Source organism: Amphiura filiformis, chromosome 1 (assembly GCF_039555335.1).
Source record: "Amphiura filiformis chromosome 1, Afil_fr2py, whole genome shotgun sequence".
In the NCBI taxonomy this organism is placed as follows: Eukaryota; Metazoa; Echinodermata; class Ophiuroidea; order Amphilepidida; family Amphiuridae; genus Amphiura; species Amphiura filiformis.
This window is the reverse complement of record NC_092628.1, coordinates 7490273-7511884: the sequence shown is the minus strand read 5'-3', so window position 1 is coordinate 7511884 and position 21612 is coordinate 7490273. Positions and strand designations below refer to the sequence as shown.

Sequence of the window (21612 nt, the reverse complement as noted above, 5' to 3'; positions counted from 1 at the left end):
TATCGGACTTTTTGACCCCCTCCCTCCCTAACGAAAGGACATTCGTTTATAGGACTTCATCGAACTTTTGGGTTGTTCCCTTAAGACCTCAGTACATTGGTGAGGACCGTTCAAAATTGGAACCCCTGTAGTCATGTAAGTGTGTTCTTGTAAAATGATAAAGATAGCTTGAAGTTCCCTTGGACAAGAAAACACGACTCCAGAAAGGGCAGTTCATCCAAATGAAAATTTCAAATGACATTGTGTATGTATACTTAAATTGAACTTAGCCTTTATTGCTCTGTATCATTATTTTTCATCTGAAAACTATGAGTAAAACACAGCAAAGCTTTGACCAAATATTGAGCAACACTATTTACATGACTTTCTTGCATTAATCCAACACAATGTTTTCATAAAGCCTAAAAGCTGTACAATATTAAATCAAACATTTAAAGAACACAGTTTTTCTACAAAAGTGCTCATACAGCTGGTGGCATTGTCCATGTAAAACCTGTAAAATAATGAATTCAAATAATCTCCTCATATTTGTGACTAACAGCCATTTTGTAGCTCTACAAATGAAGACCACATTCATAAACAATTTGAAGCCTCTTGCTATTTAATTACTAGAAGTAATACATCCAGCAATCTTGAAACATTGACTAGTTTTTTAACAAACAAACAAACAAATTGAAATATTATGTAGCAGTAAATAGCATAACTCAGAGTAATTTAGGTTTCTACACTGACACAATAATTTCACTCATCACAAGCATTTTGTTCTACTGTCAGACAACATTAGCTATTAGTTTTCTGATTCCAATTTAGCACCATGTGAAATCATCACAACTTCACGAGTAATAACAAAAGCTGATGTTAAGGGATCTAAAATGAGCGTTTATCGACAGTATTTTTTGTGGGACATGAGAGAACCTCAGACCTATCGAATTGCATTCTGAATACGAAGCATGTCTTTCTGATATCAAATAATTTTCATTTTTTGAAAATCACAATATAATACAAATTTTATGACAAATTGTAAAAATTTGATATTTCTCAAATTTTTGATATATAACAGTCCTCGAAGAAAATTATATTAATCTAATGATATATTCTTAAAGTGTATGTAGCAGGGAGGAAAAGCCGACGGTCAATTGAAAAATTTGACCTTTCATATTGAAGATATGGATTTTTTTCCCAAAAAGACCTAATTTTTTTTGGTGTTTTGGGAAAAAAATCCATATCTTCCATACGAAAGGTCAAAATTTTCAATTGATCATCGGCTTTTCATCCCACCTACATACACTTTAAGTATAAATCATCAGATTTATAAAGTTTACTTCAAGTACTGTTAAATATCAAAAATATCAATTTTAATGATTTGCCATAAAATGTGTATTAAATTGCGAATTTCAAAAATCAAAATTATTTGATATCAGAATGACATTCTTCGTATTCAGAATGCAATTCGATGTGTCTGATGTGCTCTAATGTCCCAAAATAAATACTGTCCAAACGTTCATACCCCTTCCCTTAAGCATGTACTTTCTGGTAGGTACAATTAGTGTAGTGTAGATATCTAAATTACCCTCCATTTTAGTTATAAAAATATTCCTACCACATTGCCTATTAAAGTAACACATACAAGAAATAATAATCATGTAACATACCAACAGTAACTGTAAATGTACACATCCCTGTATTGCCTGCACCATCTGTTGCTGTACATGTAACTATTGTTTCGCCATTGGGAAAGCTACCACCTGAGGGAGGGTCACATGAGACCACGCCAGCAATACCACTGCTATCAGAAGCTGTTGGAGTCATCCAATTTACAACATTCTCAGATGACATGATGTTATCTGGACAATTTACTGTTGGAGGTATTACATCTGTTGGGGAAGAAAATAACAACAACAAAATTCAGTAAATATGATCAAGTTGAACTACCTAAAATATGAAGAATTGAAAAAGATTTCAGAATTTTACAATGTTTTTCATGTTCCTCAAAATGATTGCATGTGGATTATTATCTCAAGTCATAACTAATAGTCTTGATTAAGGTTGGTCTGAACCCTGGAATTATGGAAACTTTCGGGCCTCATAACTTCGAAATTGTTGGTCTAAAGTATATAAAAGTATACATATTTAGAATGGCAAAGACTTGATAAGTTCATCTGTGAGGTCAAATTTGGGCCAAAATGGCACTTTTGGCCCAAAATCCCAAAAATAACGGTTTTTGGCCCACTTCTTTTTTGTGCACCGTAACAAAAAAATTCTTGGGCCAAAAGTTTTTTGAAACTAATTTTTAAAAACTAGATCAAAATATCTAGGACCCGTTTTTTCATTTTTTGGAATTTTGACCAATTTCACCAAAAATATTTGAAATTTGTGCCAAAATCGGGCTTTTTATGATTTTTTGAAAAATCAGCATTTTTTGACCATTTTTGGCGCAAATTTCTCAAAGTTAGTCGAAATTAAAAAAAATGAAAAAACGGGTCCCAGATATTTTGATCTAGTTTTTAAAAATTAGTTTCAAAAAAAATTTTGGCTCAAGAATTTTTTGTTACGGTGCACAAAAAGAAGTGGGCCAAAACCATTATTTTAGGGATTTTGAGCCAAAAGTGCCATTTTGGCCCAAATTTGACCTCTCAGATGAACTTATCAAGTCTTTGCCATTCTAAATATGTATACTTTTATATACTTTAGACCAACAATTTAGAAGTTATGAGGCCCGAAAGTTTCCATAATTCCAGGGTTCAGACCAACCTTAATAACATCACTTTATATTTCTTTATAAAATAATTGTAATTGGACTAATCGAGAAAAAAGAAAAACCTTACAAAATGAAATACACATTATGCACACACCTTACACATACGTGTACACCCCTACACATTATAGAGGGAATGCACCATCACATGATTCCCTTACAGAGTCATGGACAGGCCTGTAGCCAGGGGGTGTGATGCATCCCCCAAAATGCCAATCCCAAAACAGTTCTGTTTTTACTGTAAATATGTTGAAAATCAGCTCTTTTTGAAGAAAATGCACAAAAGGTCTGGCTTTTTTAATAAAAACATTGAAATCAGTCATTGCTTAGCAACAGATCCATAACAACAGATTTCAAATGTGCTCCCTGTGTTGGATTGGCTCCCTTTGCTGGGAGTACATGGTATCTGCCTTGCCATCTTTATGTTGTTCCGATATACAAATCTGGTGCTGTTTTATCAGACTTGTTTTTCCTTGACAGCCGCTCTTTCCTGGTTTCTGCCATGGTTTAGCTTCAGGCAATAGCTTCAGGTAATTCAAAGGTGACGAGTTTTGCAAAAAGAAATGATGAGATGGAATTGTGGTTGATTTGAGTGATTTTTGACTGAGTTAAACTAAATCATGTCCGCTCAAGTCAGTGTTTCTATTTGACATCATCATTCAGCCCTTGTTCAAAAGGCTCACTCTGTAGCCCCTGCACCTCCTAAAAATAATGGGCCTGGCCAGGGGGATAAAAAGAAACACTATTGAATGAATAGGCATGTAACTGTAACAGCGGGGGCCTACAGTTCTGCTATCCAAAAGATCCCTCGACGTCTCAGTTCTGTGACCCCGTCACGGGTCACTGACCAATCGCCGCCGAAAAATCAGACGGCTTGAGGAAGCATCCAGGATAGGATGTGAAACGTCGCCAGTCAATAAATAGTAAGTCCAGTTGACTAGATTTAATTTTTAAATCAACTTGATATTTTATTTACCTGGATGACTGAGAATATACACAAATATAAATGTAACAGCCTGGTCGTTCCAAAGAGGCAATCACCAATTTATTACATTTTTTCAATTATACTGTAAGTGGCAAGATTCAAAACTATGTGAATTGACATAGAATGGCATGGAACACACAGCACATACACCAAGTGCATGCTGCGTAATGCGAGACTGGTGCACTTATATGTAAATGTAGAGAAGCGTGAGTTGAGATTTTAATACTGATGTAACAAAAACTGTATAATTTTCATCACTTATAGATTGAACGAAGTATAAAAGCTCATTGGTAAAAATATTTCACCACAAATTGCCCCTTTAAAAGCCACTCAAATATCTGGAAAATATATTAACTTGAGTGTGTGTATATACATGTAGGTTGGTGGTAAGAGGTGAAAAGTGGCTTGAGGATATTTTAAGCCTACTTAATTGGGTAACATACTATTTGGGGACACATACAAGGACAACATACACTCTTTTTACTGCACTCGTGAAAAAATAGTGCGCACACTTGTACCAACGATTTGTCCAACATTGAATTTCTTTACCATCGAGAGATCAAAAATGATCCTGGGCTACGGCTATATTAATAATAACTACATATCATATGGACTCCCTCTCTCCTTCCAGCCTCCTTCACTCTCTCATCTCTTTTCTTGTATCTCCCTCCTTTCTCTTATTTCCTTGCATTAGGGGGCGGGGCCCAAATAGCCGATTTTTGCCAAGGGGACATTTGCCCCACTGCCCCTGTTGATGGACAACACACCCCCACACGCACAAACCCACCGCCGTTTGCAATCGCCTCCAAACATGGATCTGTTTAGGACTATACAAATGTGGTCGTCTAAAACCGAGGACATTTTCCGCCATTTTGTTTGTGTATTTATGAGTGTATGGAATTTAATCTAGCAACTGCAGACATTATATTTCACGTACGATAGAGGACATATTTTTGCAAATACATTAGACATGCAATTGCGATCATTGTAAATCTCCTTGAACCAAGGATGGTCCCCCATTGCAGAGTGGTCCATGGTTCAAATGTGAAAAATGAGTGTGTGTCCTCATTTGCTGGCAAAGACCTATGCGGCCACACTGAGACACACACAACTTGTGATGCCATAAGGTCTTTTCCTTTAGACGACCTAACAAAACAAACAGCAGCAGTGTTTATAAATGTGAAGCACTATTCAAATATATGTAGCTACAGTGTTTGAAAGGAAAAACTCCCCATATTGCGAGGTTTTCCCAGTATTATGTTGTTTTCAGTCTTATCACTTGTAGGTGTGTTAGCACCCCCGTTCTCTGTACAAAAATGCAACAATATGATATTTGATAATTTTTAAATTTCCTGATCATTGAAAATCACAAATCACTGATAGTGATAGTGCCATTAATGTGTTCAAGAGCAAGTAAAACTCATCATACCAACAAGTGTAACTGTAAAGGTACATGTAGCTGTATTGGTAGCATCATCAGTAGCTATACATGTTACGGTAGTATCTCCAGTCGAAAAGAACTCGCCTGATGGGGGAATACAGGACACTGTAGGTGATGTATCAATATTATCTGTTGCAGTGGGATCAGTCCAGTGTACTTGATTAGATGATACAGACATGTCGGATGGGCAGTTGTTAAGTGATGGACTTTGTTGATCTGTTGTAAAAGATTTTTTTAAAATACAAAACAAATCGTATAAACAGGTGTATGCTGGTAATAAGCCCTTTTGCAATTCCAATCGCGCATTAAGAGCTTCAGCATTTGGTACATCAACAAAACAAAATGACCACATCTTTCCCATTGACCACTTCATAAACTAACTGTTGCTTTTCTTGAATATCACGTTTCATTAACATGATTAATAACATTGGTATTTCTAACCTTGCTCAACTAATTTTCATTAGTTTAACCCCTAGGTTTATGCACGACATCACTACCAAATAATACACAAGTTTTTACAAATTGCGAAGTTCACTGCCACTAAAATACTGGACAAATTATGTGCTGGTTTATCTCCCAAAATGCTGTCCAAAATGTTCTGATATCGATTGGAATTGTGAAAGGGCTTATTCCTGACAGAAATAAGATGGTGAGGTGTGAACTTGCGAATGATACGGTACTCTTAGTCTTAATGTGGAAATTGACTTTTTTATACCCAATAATCAAATCAAGGGAACAAGCAAAATTTCAATGACAGAAGTCCTTTAGTTGGGGGGAGTTAAAAAGCCAATTACGTTTGTAAAAAACTAGATAAAATATTGGAATTTTCAATATTTCACACCTACATTTCAGGGAGGGAGGGAGTGGGCAACAATACTAATGAAAGGACTTTTGCTTATAGGATGTAATCTAACTTTTTCAGGTAAAATTAATATCAAGGATTTATTTTTGTTCAGTAGGCCAGAAAGTCAATTATGGGAAATCATTATTGAAGGTTTGAGTGAGTATCTATACCTATACTGCAACAAAAGTGATGACCACAAATTTAAATTAAATGAACAGTTTGTAAAGTACTATATTTATATTTAGTAACTGGGAATCGGGAACATTTTAATATATCAAAGTTGTAATCTACCAATATTACAATTTACCTAATCTACAAAACCTTCAATGTTCCACCTATGAGCTCTAACCCTCCTGCAATATGGTGCCTGTCTAGACCTAGGATACAGATGCTTGAATCATCACATGATTTCAGTCGCCCATCCACTACGAAATTCATTTATTCAGATTTATTCAAGATTATTTCTTGACATTCCTTAACTATTTCTTTATTTGAATTGTAAAGAAATAGTTATGAAAAGTTCAGAAATAGTCAAACTTCCTAGTGATCCCATTATTTAAAGTCCCTGGTACTAGTGGATTTTTATCCCTTCATTTACAACTTGGCGCTAATCTCTCTCCGTTGATAAAGACACACTTGTATCCTTTTGGATCCATCCTTTGGTTCCCTGCTGGTCAGTTGGAATATAATTTTATAGTCTTTACATATACCGTAACCACTCGGGTATAGACGAACCTAATTTCACACATTCCTACACCTCAATGGCAGCCATAGCCGCGACGGGGACCCAGCTATCTCACCTAAAATGCGAAATGATTTTAAACTGCATTCTATCACCCATGTTACACATAGACAAAATATGATGACAGTTTACAACACAGAAGAATCTAACATCGAATTCTAAGCGGGTTTAATCCACCCAATTGGGCACTCACAACACCTGTTTGGTGCATGCGGGGACCCGATAATGGCCGACTAAATCCTGACCATGACTTGGCTCGTTGGATTCGTCTATACGCCCAACCCCCTAGATGGCAGATTTCACTTCAAAAATGGTGGTGGGCTAATAACTGGGGAGGGGCTACTCCCCATTCCAGATAAATACAGCACTAATTTTTTGGGATTAAAAAAATATGATCAAGTTCTGCAAAATAAAATATAGCTAAATCCTAATACTTTAGTTAGTCCTAACTGGCAATAAAAATAAAATTTTAATATTTGGCCAATTTCTTGAAAAAAGAGCCAAAAACATGCATTTTTGTCATGTTTTCTGACAATCGAATCACAAAAATCAAGGACTTGGTACAAGTCTAAGCATTCAAAATCTTGAGTAGATGCTGCAATTTTGCTCTAATTCCCACTTTTTTGTGTTACTATAATTAAATAATGGGTTACAAGAATGAAACATGTCTTTTCCAAAAACTAGAATGCATAAACTGAAATTAGTCTTAGTACAAGTCTTTGAGCTTGATTGTCACAGCAACGCATGTTTTTGGCCCTTATTTCCAAAAATGGGCCAAATATTAAAATTATACTTTAATGCCAGTTAGGACTAACTAAAGGATTAGGATTTAGATATGTTTCATTTGATAAAACAGGATAATATTTTTTTTATCCCAAAAAATTAGTGCTATATTTTTCTGGAATAGGGAGTAGTACTTGAATTTAGAAATAAGAAAAATCATCCCCATTTGTATATGGCCAATGTACCAGTGGTACAATGTAATTGGTATAGTAACTGCTGTGTACTTACCAAGAATGACACTAATTGTAAAGATACAGTTAGCATAGTTATCATTGGTATCCTGCCAATAGTATTCTACAACAGTATCTCCAGCAATAAATGTCCATCCTGGGTAATGGGTTGGGCTGAGGCTTGCAGAGTTGACTGTTGCCCCACTAGTTGATGTGGCTGTTGGTGTTGTCCATGTGACAACAACAGGTGATCCATTAGATGTTGCCGTCATTGGTGAAGTAGGACAGCTATTTACTGTGATAACTCCTGAAATGTTGTACACATTTTTTAAATATAATTTGTTATTGACAGTAGATGAAAAAGAATGTTTTAAAAGCAAAAGGTCAGGATTTCACCATTTTGAAGATTATTTTGTTTAGCAATCATGAAATGGGTGTATGCAATCACCTGCCCTGTCTATGGCAGATGCAAGTATACTACATTCCTTTAGTAGTAAGAATACAAGTGAACATAGGCTGGATTTTGAGAACACAAATATATGGCAAGTATTATTTTATCCATTTTCAAAGTCAAAGAATCATAATTATTACCAACATTATGTACACAGAATACTAGCAATGAGTTATGATTTTCTCTTTGCACCTATTTGTTTACATTTTTATTTTTAATATTTCTCACCTGGTGTTTGTAGTCTGATCCAAAACTGACATAGAGCAAAGGCACCTGCAGCATCTTGCCACTGGTATGTCACTTGAGTGTTTTCATTGAACATGAATGTGTCCCCTGGTTGACGAGTTCGAGTTACAAGTGTGATATCACCTGCATTAGTTGATGTTGCTGTTGGTTCTATCCATGTTGCTGGGCCATTACCAGTTGCGTCAATTGGAATGTAACCCACACCAACAGGACAGTTAATCACTGTGTAAACTGGATAGTAGAGAAACAAGAAGATTAGTTAAATATGTAGTATGTGTAGAATACGTGTGTCTGCCATATTACATGATCAGGAAAGGTAAGCTTGTGAAGACAAATAGGAATAGATGAAGAAATATTACCAAATGTTATCTTTTAGTGCCCCAAATCAATAATGACCTCACTTACAGAAAAAAAATCAAACACATAATTCAATGAAATCCCATAAACAAAAGTGCTGTTAATTTATTAGGAGGTTGAACTCTATTCCACCCTTCCTCCATGAAACACATGTCTTAGTGTGATATTTCAACCTGAAAGATCAGTTTTTCCCAAACGTAAATGTAATCAGACTTTTGAGCCCTAAAGGACTTTTATATGGCGTAATCAAATTTTTGGTTTGTTGCCATAATAGCCCTGTACCACCCTACATTACTCCTGACCAAAGGATTATTCCATGCAGGTTCCAGCCACATTTATCAACTTTTGTACATAAGAACACATGTTATTTTACTCAAGGGTCATTGGTGAAAAGAAACACTGGGCTAGCACTTTTTGCACAGACACATGCCATTATCTGTTGTCTATAATAAATGCTACTAAATAACAAATTTGCAGTGAAAAAAGCTTTAAAATAAGGACGAAAAATGAACGTATGATCCACTTTCAGTTTGTTGCTGGGTTCCAACCCAATATGACGGCGCCCACGTAATGGATATTATTGTGGTAAATAATACAAAATTACATCTGTGCATTTAAGCAAGAATGTGATAAATTTATCATGCTTAGTGAAATTCTACCATAATTTGGCAATGAACTGGATGCAAGTTTAAGTTAAAACAGGTTTTGTCCATGTAATTTAATGATCAAGATGATCAGCACTGATGCAAATTTTAAGCTAATACTCAATATGGCAGGGACATTTTTGCATTTTTGTCACTTTTTCATTAAAGAATCACAGGAGGCATTTATTAGAGAGGGCATTTAATACAGATAATAAGGTATACATACACACAGGTAACTGCATGACCTCATTTTATAGCCTTCTTGTTCCACAAGGACTATTAGATGTTAATTAGGAAGGTATGCAAAGATAAATACTATACTGAATGTTTAGCTACGGCTTTGGTAAGTGTAAAAACTATGCAATTGAGATATGTTAATTGATTCCATCTATTTTTTGCAGGCGATAGTAAGCGGTGGCTTCAAAACTGAAACGCATTCCATTGTTCACAACAACAGCAACCAGTACTGAGTGGTCAATATTAAGGTATCTAGATTTGCTCGACATCCAAGAAAACCATAACCTACTCTTTCTCTATCATATCTGCCATTGGAATATCACTGTGTGATAGTGATAAATTCTTGGACTGAACAAGTGCAAAACTTATGGCTTATTGTAATAGAAGCAAGCACATCTGTCTCAATTGTGATGTTTTTCTCAGTAAAACTTTTTTCGATGACCAGGAATAGAACTAACTTTCACATGGATCAGAAACTTAAGAAAAGATGCAGAGACAGACTTAAGATGATGTATAACATCCTGGGGTATCAAAAATTACTCTCTGCCTTTACAGAGCCATAGAGATAATGAAGTAAACACAGTTCAACTAATATTGCTATTTTAAATTAATTCTTCCACTCATCACACTCATGCACTTACCCGAATTAACATCAGTGACAGCTGCAAAATGAAATAAGACAAAGAATAGATCTTCATGAGTCACAAAGTGGCATCACTGGATTACAGTGCTTCAACAATGAATGATTTAAGTTTTAAAAACAAGATGCAAAACAATAACTAAAAAGACAGCAATCCTCTTTTTCCTTTGTTATTTCCTTCACACAATCTAGTGTTTTATTTTCTGGAATATAGGTTTGCTTGGAACACTGATCTGATTGAGTTGATGGACATCAGCATATTCCATCAATAGTTTGAGAAATTCTTGTATTTCTTGTAATAATTTGGAGAAATGAATTACTTACTTGCATTAGTTTCATCTGCTGTTCAGAAGAGAAGGAAAAACAAAACATAAGCATATGTCATTATATTTATAATATCATTGCTTCAATGGTGTTTGAAAGGTAAAAACAGATGCCGGAAGCACTGTCATGCAAATTAACTATATTTTAAAGTTGAGTATTATATGTTTTTCTTCACATTGAGGTGCAATATTTATAATTGTTATAATAAATATTATACTTTAACACTGCACTAATGATACAAGACATGAATTGAGAATATAGCCAAATATCAACTGCCTTACATACCTTCTGAAGACAAGCAAATTTGGCGAAAAATTAGTAACATTTTCAAGGTTTTTAAGTTCATTTGAAAGCAAATATATTAGAGTCACGCGGTAGCCGTGACCAGCAAGTTTAAAAAAAAAAAGACTGATAAAGAAGACTAATAACAGATGCTCCCGCGAGACTATATTTACAGCTAACATTAAAACACTTGACTTCTATTGTTCGATGTTATTTTTCGCTGGGTACAAAATGTATCTAAAACCATGTTAAATGTTATTTACAGTCCCATGTGTAATATCTTGACAACTCATTAATACAAAAAGGGCCACCAATCCTACAGTCAATCATTGTTCGTAATAAACAAATATTTTTGCTTCCATTTCACGCGGTATTTCATAGCGAAAATTAGTGGTAAATCATACTGATCCAGAATTTTTGGACAAGGCTGCAGGTCTACCTGGTTATCACCTTCACACTACTTTTTCAGATTCACTTCCAATTATACCCTAGCAATTTCTGAAATACCGTACATACAAATTCCGAACCCCATTCGCCAAAAAATCAAGTTTTTCACAATTCTTTTGTTCTTTTCGGACGACACATCAATACATATAATAAATATTGTACATCGACACCCTATTTCACAGCCGAGTCCCGTGGTGTAATGGTTAAGGCATTGGACCCGAGTTCGAAATCCGATGACCAACTTATTTTTTTTACAATCTTTTATTAAACAATTAATTGAATTGTTAACATAATTTTTAATTTTTAATTTTGTGATTAGAGTCACGCGGTAGCCGTGACCAGCAAGTTTTTTTTTTAAAAAGACTGTTAAAGAAGACTAATAAGATGCTCCCGCGAGACTATATTTACACCTAACATTAAAACACTTCTATTGTTCTATGATATTTTTCGCTGGGTACAAAGTGTATCTAAAACCATGTTTAATGTTATTTAGAGTCCCAAATGTAATATCTTGACAACTCATTAATTCAAAAAGGGACACCAATCCTACAGTCAACCATTGTTTAATAATAAACAACTTTTGCTTCATTTCACCCGGTATTTCATAGCGAAAATTAGTGGAAAATAATGCTGATCCAGAATTTTTGGACAAGGCTACAGCACTAGCGGGCAATCACCTACACACTACTTTTTCAGATTTACTTCCAAATATACCCTAGCATTTTCTGACATACCCTACATACAAATTCTGAGCCCCATTCGCCAAAAAATCACGTTTTTCACAATTCTTTTGTTCTTTCCGGACGATGCACCCATTCATATAATAAATAATGTACTTCGACACAGCAATTTATATCAGAGTCCCGGAGCTCAATGGTTTCGGCGTTCGACTCCGGATCCGGGGATCCGAGTTCGAAATCCGATGACCAACTATTTTTTTCAATATTGTATTAAACAATAATTTTATTGTCATTAATCAAGGATAACACAATTTTAATCATCCAGTGCTATTGTGATAATTTTTTTTATATTTAAATCTGAACAACACAACAATCTGAATAACACAAGAAACTAGATCAGGTTACCAATATTTTCTCATTTAAATAAAGTTCTGTCCTACCACGGGGCGATTCGCATGATAATAGGACAATAAAACATGTAATATGTATGAATGGTTGTTGAATCGATCTAGAGACCTGTCCCTCTGTCATCTTCAGCTATCGTAGAACTGCATTCCTACATGACTGTCATTTCAATTGTTATATCGTTCCGGTTGGTTTGTTGCATACTATAGGTGTGAAATATTGTTCTACTAATATGGAAGGCCAGTAGGGACAAAAACGTATCCAAAAAGAGACAACCAAATATGGAAGGCCATTAAAGTCATACGTAAAGACAAATTAGCAAAGCGGCAAAAATACACAAAGGCCTATTGAAAGGAGGGACTGACTGTCCCCACCACAGACATACAGAACAACTTGGCACAGCCTATAGGAATGTGCAACAAGATTTTCCACAGGGCTGCAAAGAACCACAAGCCGCGAAATTTTGATAGCCAACAAGCTTAAGCTATTTAATTAACCCTCGATAGAGAGCAGGGCTTGAAGAATGAGGGAAATTAAAATCACAAACCGCGAAAGACCGCCAACAACCGCCGCTCAATAGGGATGTCAAACTAGATTGCCCCACATGGTTACAAAGAACCACAAACCGCGAATTTTGGATATCCACCTAAATTACCCCGCGGGGCTACAAAGAAGTATATGGTTATCCAACAAGCTTAAGCTATAAATTACCCCCCCCCCCCCGAGACTGCAGGGCTTGAAGAATGAGGGAAATTAAAACCACAAATCGCGAAAGACCGCCAACAACCGCCGCTCAATAGGGATGTCAAACTATATTGCCCCGCAGGGCTACAAAGAACCACAAACCGCGAAATATGGATATCCAACCAGTTTAAAAGACAAATTATAGCCACCGATCGAGGCCAGGGCCTGAACAAGTAGAGAAATTAAAACCCCAAACCGCGAAAGAACGCCAAAAACCGCCGCTCACTAGGGATATCCAACTAGATTGGCCCGCAGGGCTACAAAGAACCACACATCGCGAAATTTGGATGTCCAACAAATTAAAACCACAAACTGCGAAAGACAACCAACCGGCGCTCAATAGAGACATCCAGCTATATTGCCCCACAGGGCTTCAAAAACCACACACTGTGAAGTATAGTTATCCAACAAGCTTATACTATAAATTAACCCCCGACAGAGGGTAGGGCATAAAGAATGAGGGAAATCAAAACCACAAACCGCGAAAGACCGCCAACAACCGCCGCTTAATAGGGAAATCCAACTAGATCTATAAATCTAAATAACTATCAACTGCGAAATTCGGATATCCAACTAGATTGCCCCGCAGGGCTACAAAGAACCACACACCGCGAAGTATAGTTATCCAACAAGCTTAAACTATAAATTAACCCCCGACTGAGGGTAGGGCATGAAGAATGAGGGAAATAAAACTACAAACCGCGAAAGACCGCCAACAACCGCCGCTTAATAGGGAAATCCAACTAGATAGCCCCGCAGGGCTACAAATAACTATCAACCGCGAAATTTGGATATCCAACTAGATTACCCCGCAGGGCTACAAATTACCACACACCGCGAAGTATAGTTATCCAACGAGCTTATAAATGAACCCCGATAGAGGGTAGGGCATGAAGAATGAGGGAAATTAAAACAAACCCCGAAAGACCGCCACCAACCGCCGCTTAATAGGGAAATCCAACTAGATTGCCCCGCAGGGCTACAAAGAACTATCAACCGCGAAATTTGGATATCCAACTAGATTGCCCCGCAGGGCTACAAAAACCACAATCATTAAAACATAATTATCTTGCGAAGTCGTGGCACTTAGACGCTTCCATAGTATAAGCCTTGCTACATAGTTTCAATTTGAAGTAAATCGGACTGACTCTGTGTCTCGCTGGCATCGTCAACATTGGGTATGTGTTGTTCATATTTACATTTTCTTAGTTGAACAATTAAAGTATATTAAAATGTATATGTATCCCTATTAACATTACAGTCACGCGGTAGCAGTGACCAGCAAGTTTTCAAAATAAACGGCTGATAAAGTTTTATTAAATTATTTACTGTCATAAATCAAGGATAACATAATTTCAAACATATATTTTTCGTTTTATTCGTTTTATGGAGTACTTCGTAACCCGATGACTTTCCAAGCTTAGAGCTGCTTGGCTACATTCATAAAAAGAGAAAATCCACCAAAAAAACATTGACAACGTAAAGAAAGCAGCAAGTTTAAAAAGCCCCCACCTCGGCTCACTTTTTGAAACTTGGTCCCATTTTGAATATCAACAGCAAATCGGTGTTTTTAACGTTTAAACAATAGCATCATTGCCATTAACATGCCTACTTGTTATTCGTTTAATTCAATCATTGGTCATGAACTTAATAATTATTATAAAACAAAACATATATAGGATATTGGCCAAGAACAACATAATAACCTTTCTGATCGTTCCAGAATGCTAACAACTTAATATCGCATCGGCACATACAAGATACATAACACTTCTGGAAATATTTTAAGTTGATAATTATGACAAAGATTAAATCAGTATCTTTTACAAATGGGACCAAGTTTCAAAAAGTGAGCCGAGGTGGGGGCTTTTTAAACTTGCTGCTTTCTTTACGTTGTCAATGTTTTTTTGGTGGATGTATTGTAAACAAATATGCCAAGGCAAATGAAGCATTGTAATTTGTAAGTAACATCAGTAGTGCAACTTCTTTTATCAGACGGAGAAGAAAGTTTGAAAATCCCACTGACCAGGATCAGTACCCCTAATCAAGTGATTCACATTGTGCCTCTGAGTGATTAACATAGACAACGTACATACTGCAGTTACTGTCCGTTTTCCTATTCACAATACACAGTGCTCTTTCCCATTGACGCGTGACCTCTACAAATAGCCTACGTTAAAAGTATGGGGATATGCCTAGTTAACGTCGCTGTGTGAAAAATAACCGGCCAATATTAAAAGTACTCTTCTAAAGTGCTAGAAAATATAGTTTTGTAACATGTCCTAAATTTTTAGCTAATTTAGATGTTTGGAAATATGCGTACTTTGGTGTTTTAGTTAATGTTATAGGCAATAGTACATTGCCTAGTTAACGTCGCTGTGTGAAAAATAACCGGCCAATATTAAAAGTACTCTTCTAAAATTCTAGACAATATAGTTTTGTAACATGTCCTAAATTTTTAGCTAATTTAGATGTTTGGAAATATGCGTACTTTGTTGTTTTAGGAAGGATATGTAAACGACAGATAACACCAAAAAATATGAAGAAATTATTTCCAAACCGTGTTAAGTCTGCAAACCACCATGTTTCTCATTTTCAAGAACGCTGGTTAACAATAAGCACGTATTGTCTCATTTCGTAAACAAAGACCACACAGAATTGTTCTCTAGCGCTCGCTTTATAATCGTTCACCCAACTGAAAGTATAATCCCAGCTCATTGCTCCATTGTACATGTAAAGCAGACACATATGTTGTGTGTATTTAACCAGAGAAGATATGATTTAATCAGTTGATCTGTTTTCAATGAGTGTTATCTTGGTTTAATAGCTTTTAATGGGGTTTAAGTCCTGCAAAGGTCGAATTGAATTCTACTGTAGACATGACTGCATCATGAACAGCTTGATCATTCCGAAGGGGCAAGGGGTAAAAAAAGCCTGGTAATTATTAATGTATTTTGTCCCTGTTTTTAAGGCAACATGGTCTAAAAGGGGCTGTATTGATATGAAAAACCCTGTCCCAATTTTACACAAAAGGGGGGGGGGACTATGCTTCCCTGCCATTTATGCGTCTGCTTGTGATACAATTTTATGACAATTTTACAGACTTTTGTCTTTTTTGTAAACTCAAAATACATTTTAGCTGCCTCTTTGTTCCCTTACCAAATATATAGAGACTAAGAAACAGGAACAGTATTGATGTCCAGTTGGTCATGATGACCATTGGTGTCTTCTCTCCCTCTCTCTCTAATTACCTGCTGAAGTATACAAAAACATGTGACAAACATACCATTAACGACAGCTTAGCTGCTAGTCATTGGGTAATTAGTGTAAAGAACATTGATATCTTTATATATAATTTTAAATTAAAATCAAAACCACTCATCTTGCTATTTAAATAATGATTCAAAACTAAACTTATAATGTAAAGGTTCTTATAATAAAATGTATTACGTATTACATAGATATACATGTACTAACAACATACATGTATGAATTTTTTGGGGGTTTACATGGGTGGAAGGTATATTAATTAATTTTGAGGGTGGTGGTAATCCACTAAGCTTTTTTGGGGGGGGGGGGGTTAGCAAATGAACAACGTTTGTAACAACGTTTCCAACAAAAAAATACTGTGCAAACGTTGTTTCCTAAAAATAACAAAACCAGCTTTTTATATTTTTCATTGGATATATGACCACTAGAATGACAGGGAAGAACCAGCGAATAATGTACCTGTTAATGATGATTGATGTGCTGAAATTGTTGGATATGTGGTCAAGTACTGATGATTTGCAGAGTTAGACTTTCCTGTCATCCTATGTTACTTCCTGGTTCCCGACCTGTAAATAAAATAAAAACATGTATACACCTTGTGATTATTCATTAAAATGTAAATAATTGCTACAAATTGTTGGTTGTTCATTTGTATGGCTATGCATGTAGGCTACACAGTGGTACAGTAAGTATAAGCACAGTACAGAGTACAAGTATATGACTCGCATAACTGTTTGGTCTCATTTATACTGGTAACTGTGTAAACTGTCATTTATATTCAACACTTTCTTTTAGTTTTGAAGGGAAAATGGTGTGCAACATATAAATTAAGTTTCATTTCTCGCTTCATTGAATTCACATAAAGGCGCAGGATTGGTCATTGCACAAATAGCCTACAATTGCAAGAAAGTGTGCAATTTGTACAAATAGCACAAATAGCTAGGTGCCTAAGCAATGTTTACAAATTACATAAATAGCCACAGATAGTTGTAATTGATGCAATCTATGTCGGACAAATTGCATAAATAGCCACATGTGTTGCAATTTGTGTGATTTATGCCAGTCAATTGCACAAATAGGCTACAGTTGCAAGAAAGTGTGCAATTTGTACAAATAGCACAAATAGCCACGTACGTAAGCAATTTTTACAAATTGTAGAAATAGCCACAGGTGTTGCAATTTTGTGCAATTTATAAAAGCAATGGTGACAATATCTGAGTTGCTTCCAATAAGCGCTATTTGTGCTGTTTGTGCAATTGGTGGAGAAAGAAAATTTAAGTAAGAATGATACGTACAAGGATGTTTATAACAAAAAAAAATCCGAAAACCGCCCTAACTACAGTTACACTTAACTTTCGGGGCTCGCGCTGCGCCATTTCTTTCGAGAACCGCTTTCATATAAACATGATAAACCGAGAAAATTTAAGAGGATGTTTATAACAAAAAACAAGTCCGAAAACCGCCCTAGCTACGTAACGCTGTCCGAAAACACTCAAGTCCAAACAATGTCCTCATTTCAATAACGCATTCATTTAGCCCTTATTCCCGCTAATAGCGTTATTATACTCCCAAAATAGCGCTGCCCCATTGCTTTCCAGAATCGCCTTGTTACAAACCGAGAAAATTTAAGGAAGAATGATACGTACGAGGATGTTTAGAAAGAAAAAACAAGTCCGAAAACCGCCCTAACTACGGTAAGATTCAACTTTTCGGGGCTCCCCTAATTTCAATAACGCTATAAATACAAGGACACTCTCATTTATTTTGTGTTAAATATACTCGGTTCATGTGGACGGTTGCGTCGTCGACGTAAAGCATCATGTGTGCTGAAAGACATCAGGCAAACAAAGTTCCTTCACAAAGATAAGAGAGGATATTTACAGGTCGAGTGACAGAACCCTGGGGAAGGCCAAACACAAGAGAAACATCATAGGCTGAAACACCTTGAAAGGAGATGGACAAATAATAATGTGATTTCGTTTCAGACAAGTTGGCATCTTACTTCTCATGATGTCATTGAGCTTGCCAAATGCATACCAACCAGCCCTAGTCCTCCTCTTTACTTCATCCATGTGATTGTGAGTCATGTTGATTAGTTGTCCTAAGTACACATATTGGTCCACCTTTTCTATTTCTGTGTTCCCTACCATGACCAGCTGTTCTGTGGCGAACTGGTTGAACATGACTTTTGTCTTTTTCATGTTTATCTTTAGTCCCACTTGATTGCTTCTCTGGTTGAGAACATTGATCATTTCTCTTAGGTCTTTAGCATTGTCTGTTATTATGACTATGTCATCTGCGAAGTGAAGGTGACTCAGGTTGTCTCCGTTTATGCTAATGCCCTTACTTTCCCAGTCTAGGTGACGTATAATTTCTTGAAGTGCCGCATTAAACAGTTTAGGTGAAATGGTATCACCTTGTCGCACCCCTCGTTGGATAGATATCTTATCACTGTCCTTGTGGAGGCGGATTGTTGAAGTGCCCTTGCTGTAGATAATATCTATTATCTGGATGTATCCAGGATGGACGCCTTGCTGTTTGAGGGCTGTGATGACTGCCTGGATCTCAATGATATCAAAAGCTTTTTCGTAGTCAATGAATCCAAGGCATAGTGGCTGTCTGTATTCACCCATCTTTTCGACAATTTGGTTGATGACATGAAGGTGATCCATGGTTGAATAACTGCTCCGGAACCCCTCCTGTTCCCTGGGTTGGTTGAAGTCAAGGATGTTGGTAATCCGATTTGTAAGAACTTTGGTGAAAAGTTTGTATGTGTTTGAGAGTAAGCTGATTGGTCTGTAGTTCTTTGATGTCCCCCTTGTTGTGGATGAGAATTATAAGGGCATTATTCCAACTGTCCGGTGTCTGGTTAGTCTGGATACATAGTGTGAATAGCTTTGCAAGCTCTACCTTTACTGTGCTGCCTCCATCCTTGAGAATGTCGACTAGCACTCCATCTTCTCCTGGTGCTTTACCTCTTTTCATGTCATTGGGACATTTGTCAACTTCATCCATAACTAATTTATATCAAAGATGTAAAGCAATGCTTTGTTTTCAATAAGCATGCAACACGTTGCTTCAATAAATGTATATTATTAACAATTAACGTAGTGCCAAAATCTCCATTCCTATTATTTGCCTTTAGGACTCGTTGTTTATTGATAGCAAAAACCTGTTTTGGAGCACTATTACCGTAAACGCAGCTGTTGACAGGATTAGTTGTTCGTACGTTGACGCGAGACGGAACCTATGATTTGACGCAAGAATATGGCCGATTGGTTACAACGATATCACGTGACATCAAGCGCTCACAAAACGCATCCTCGTATCTAAACAAAACCAAAAAAACTAATCCTATCAAATGTGAGCAAATCGTGAGGTAACAAGGTAGTCAAGTTAGCTCAATCGACAAGGCGTTCGACTTTGGTGCGAGAGGTTGCGGGTTCGAACCCTGGCGGTGCACAGTGTCAACACCCTGTATTATAAATATTTTTTTTCATAGCTCCATACTCCGTTGGTGAAATCAATATTCTATTAGCTTCTATTGTTGACATAGATAAAGAAAGTTTACATATGCATTGTGAAATACATGTGTGATCGAATATTCAATACAAGCACCTGGATTGTAGGTGAATGGGTTATTTGTGTTCCTTTATATAATAGTAATTCTCAAAATTAAATATATCACAATTTTAACTTACGATTTAAAAATCGTTACGCCAAAAATGCAGTAAAAATGTATCCAGAGCTAACAGCAATGGTCGCTAATTAGTGTATTTAATTTTAAGTTAGTGTATTAAAAACAAAACCTGGGGTTTACCTCAAAACAAATCGAATTTCCTTGTAATAGCAACACCATATGGGATACTAGAGCATGCGCAAATCGTAATAATTTGTAGAATAGAACTTGGTGTTATCTCACATGACAGTCGTACTACTATGCTTTGCCTGAGTCGCTCGGCCTATCTCGAACAAAATCGCCATGCGTAGCTATTGAAAAACGAGAGGATTCGCCGTACTATCACGGCAATTTTTGACACGAAGATATAGGGATGATGACGCTGTGCGGTGCCTAGTACGCTCTCGTGGAAAAATTGAATTGGCTTGAAATTCCCCTGGACAAGGAACTTACTGCTAATTTGTCTCGTTGTAACCCCTACGAAACTCGGGGAGCTGATCCTGCGAAGGTTATTTGTGGAATGTCTAGGATGTGCGCTCTTGAAGCAGCAAAGTCCTTGATTTGTTGTTTAATGGTTTATGGAATGATGCGGGGTCATAGTGGTCAGCGACAACTTGTAAAGTGTGCTGAGGCTTGTGGATCAACGTCTAGGCGTTGTGCCTGTGCGTAGCGCATTATAAATCACTGTGAATTTTTTTATTGTGTATTTTACTTACTAAACAATAACAGCAGGAAGAAGTTAAAATACACAGACATGTTCTTTATGATGGTTTGCGTGTTTTTATCCGAAGAGTTTCTGAAAGCGTTTCCGCTTTGTTCTTTCTTGAAATTATGATAAGGTAATACTTAATTATAAGGTGACGCATAACTACAGAATAACCCACCTCACCTCCCAACACAGCGTTAGGGTTAGGGTTAGGGTTAGGGTTAAGGTTAGGGTTAAGGTTAGGGTTAGGGTTAGGGTTAGGCACCCTGAGCGGGGTATGGTGCCTTCTATGTAATAGCTGAGCTATGTAATATAGCTACGAAACTTCGCCAAAAAGTCAATTCAATTCGTGTAATTATTCTTAATATTTTACACTTACCGTATTAGATGCGTGATACACCATTACTGTGTCATTTTGTCAGCATGTCTGTAATTTACTTGCATGGATATTGTGCTTTAACTTCCTTGTGAAATGCATTGGACCGTAAGAAATCAAAACGAACTTGAAATGAGCTTTGCACGTTCATGTATAGGCTACGTGTAATTTATTGCTATTACCGTTGACAAAAAAAGTGAAGCGCATGAGTAAGCAAAATATTTTTTGTTGTTGTATTTTTCACTTGTCAAACTTGATCCCACTTCAGAAAGCTATTTCCTTCTGATTACATTTTACGTTTTTATTTTTCCTTCAAATAAAAATGATTATTATGTATTTTTTATTGTTTTATTTATTTATATTTTTATCGGTTTCCTTCATAATTTTACTATAGGACAATTGGC

General features: G+C 36.4%; 1 protein-coding gene across 1 annotated transcript in view; it reads right to left on the bottom strand.

Moving 5' to 3' along the window:
* The window catches only part of LOC140155188 (hyalin-like), a 32597-nt gene extending 11331 nt beyond the window's left edge, over positions 1-21266 (bottom strand). Inside the window, exons 1-9 of the mRNA XM_072177930.1 lie at positions 21212-21266; positions 16907-17013; positions 16337-16431; positions 10620-10637; positions 10297-10317; positions 8400-8648; positions 7779-8027; positions 5170-5397; positions 1653-1874 (exon numbers count right to left, since the gene is read on the bottom strand). Coding sequence (XP_072034031.1) covers positions 1653-1874; positions 5170-5397; positions 7779-8027; positions 8400-8648; positions 10297-10317; positions 10620-10637; positions 16337-16397 — 1048 coding nt within the window. The 5' untranslated portion in view covers positions 16398-16431; positions 16907-17013; positions 21212-21266. The remainder of the gene's footprint in view (positions 1-1652; positions 1875-5169; positions 5398-7778; positions 8028-8399; positions 8649-10296; positions 10318-10619; positions 10638-16336; positions 16432-16906; positions 17014-21211) is intronic.
* Between the last annotated feature and the right edge of the window lie 346 nt (positions 21267-21612).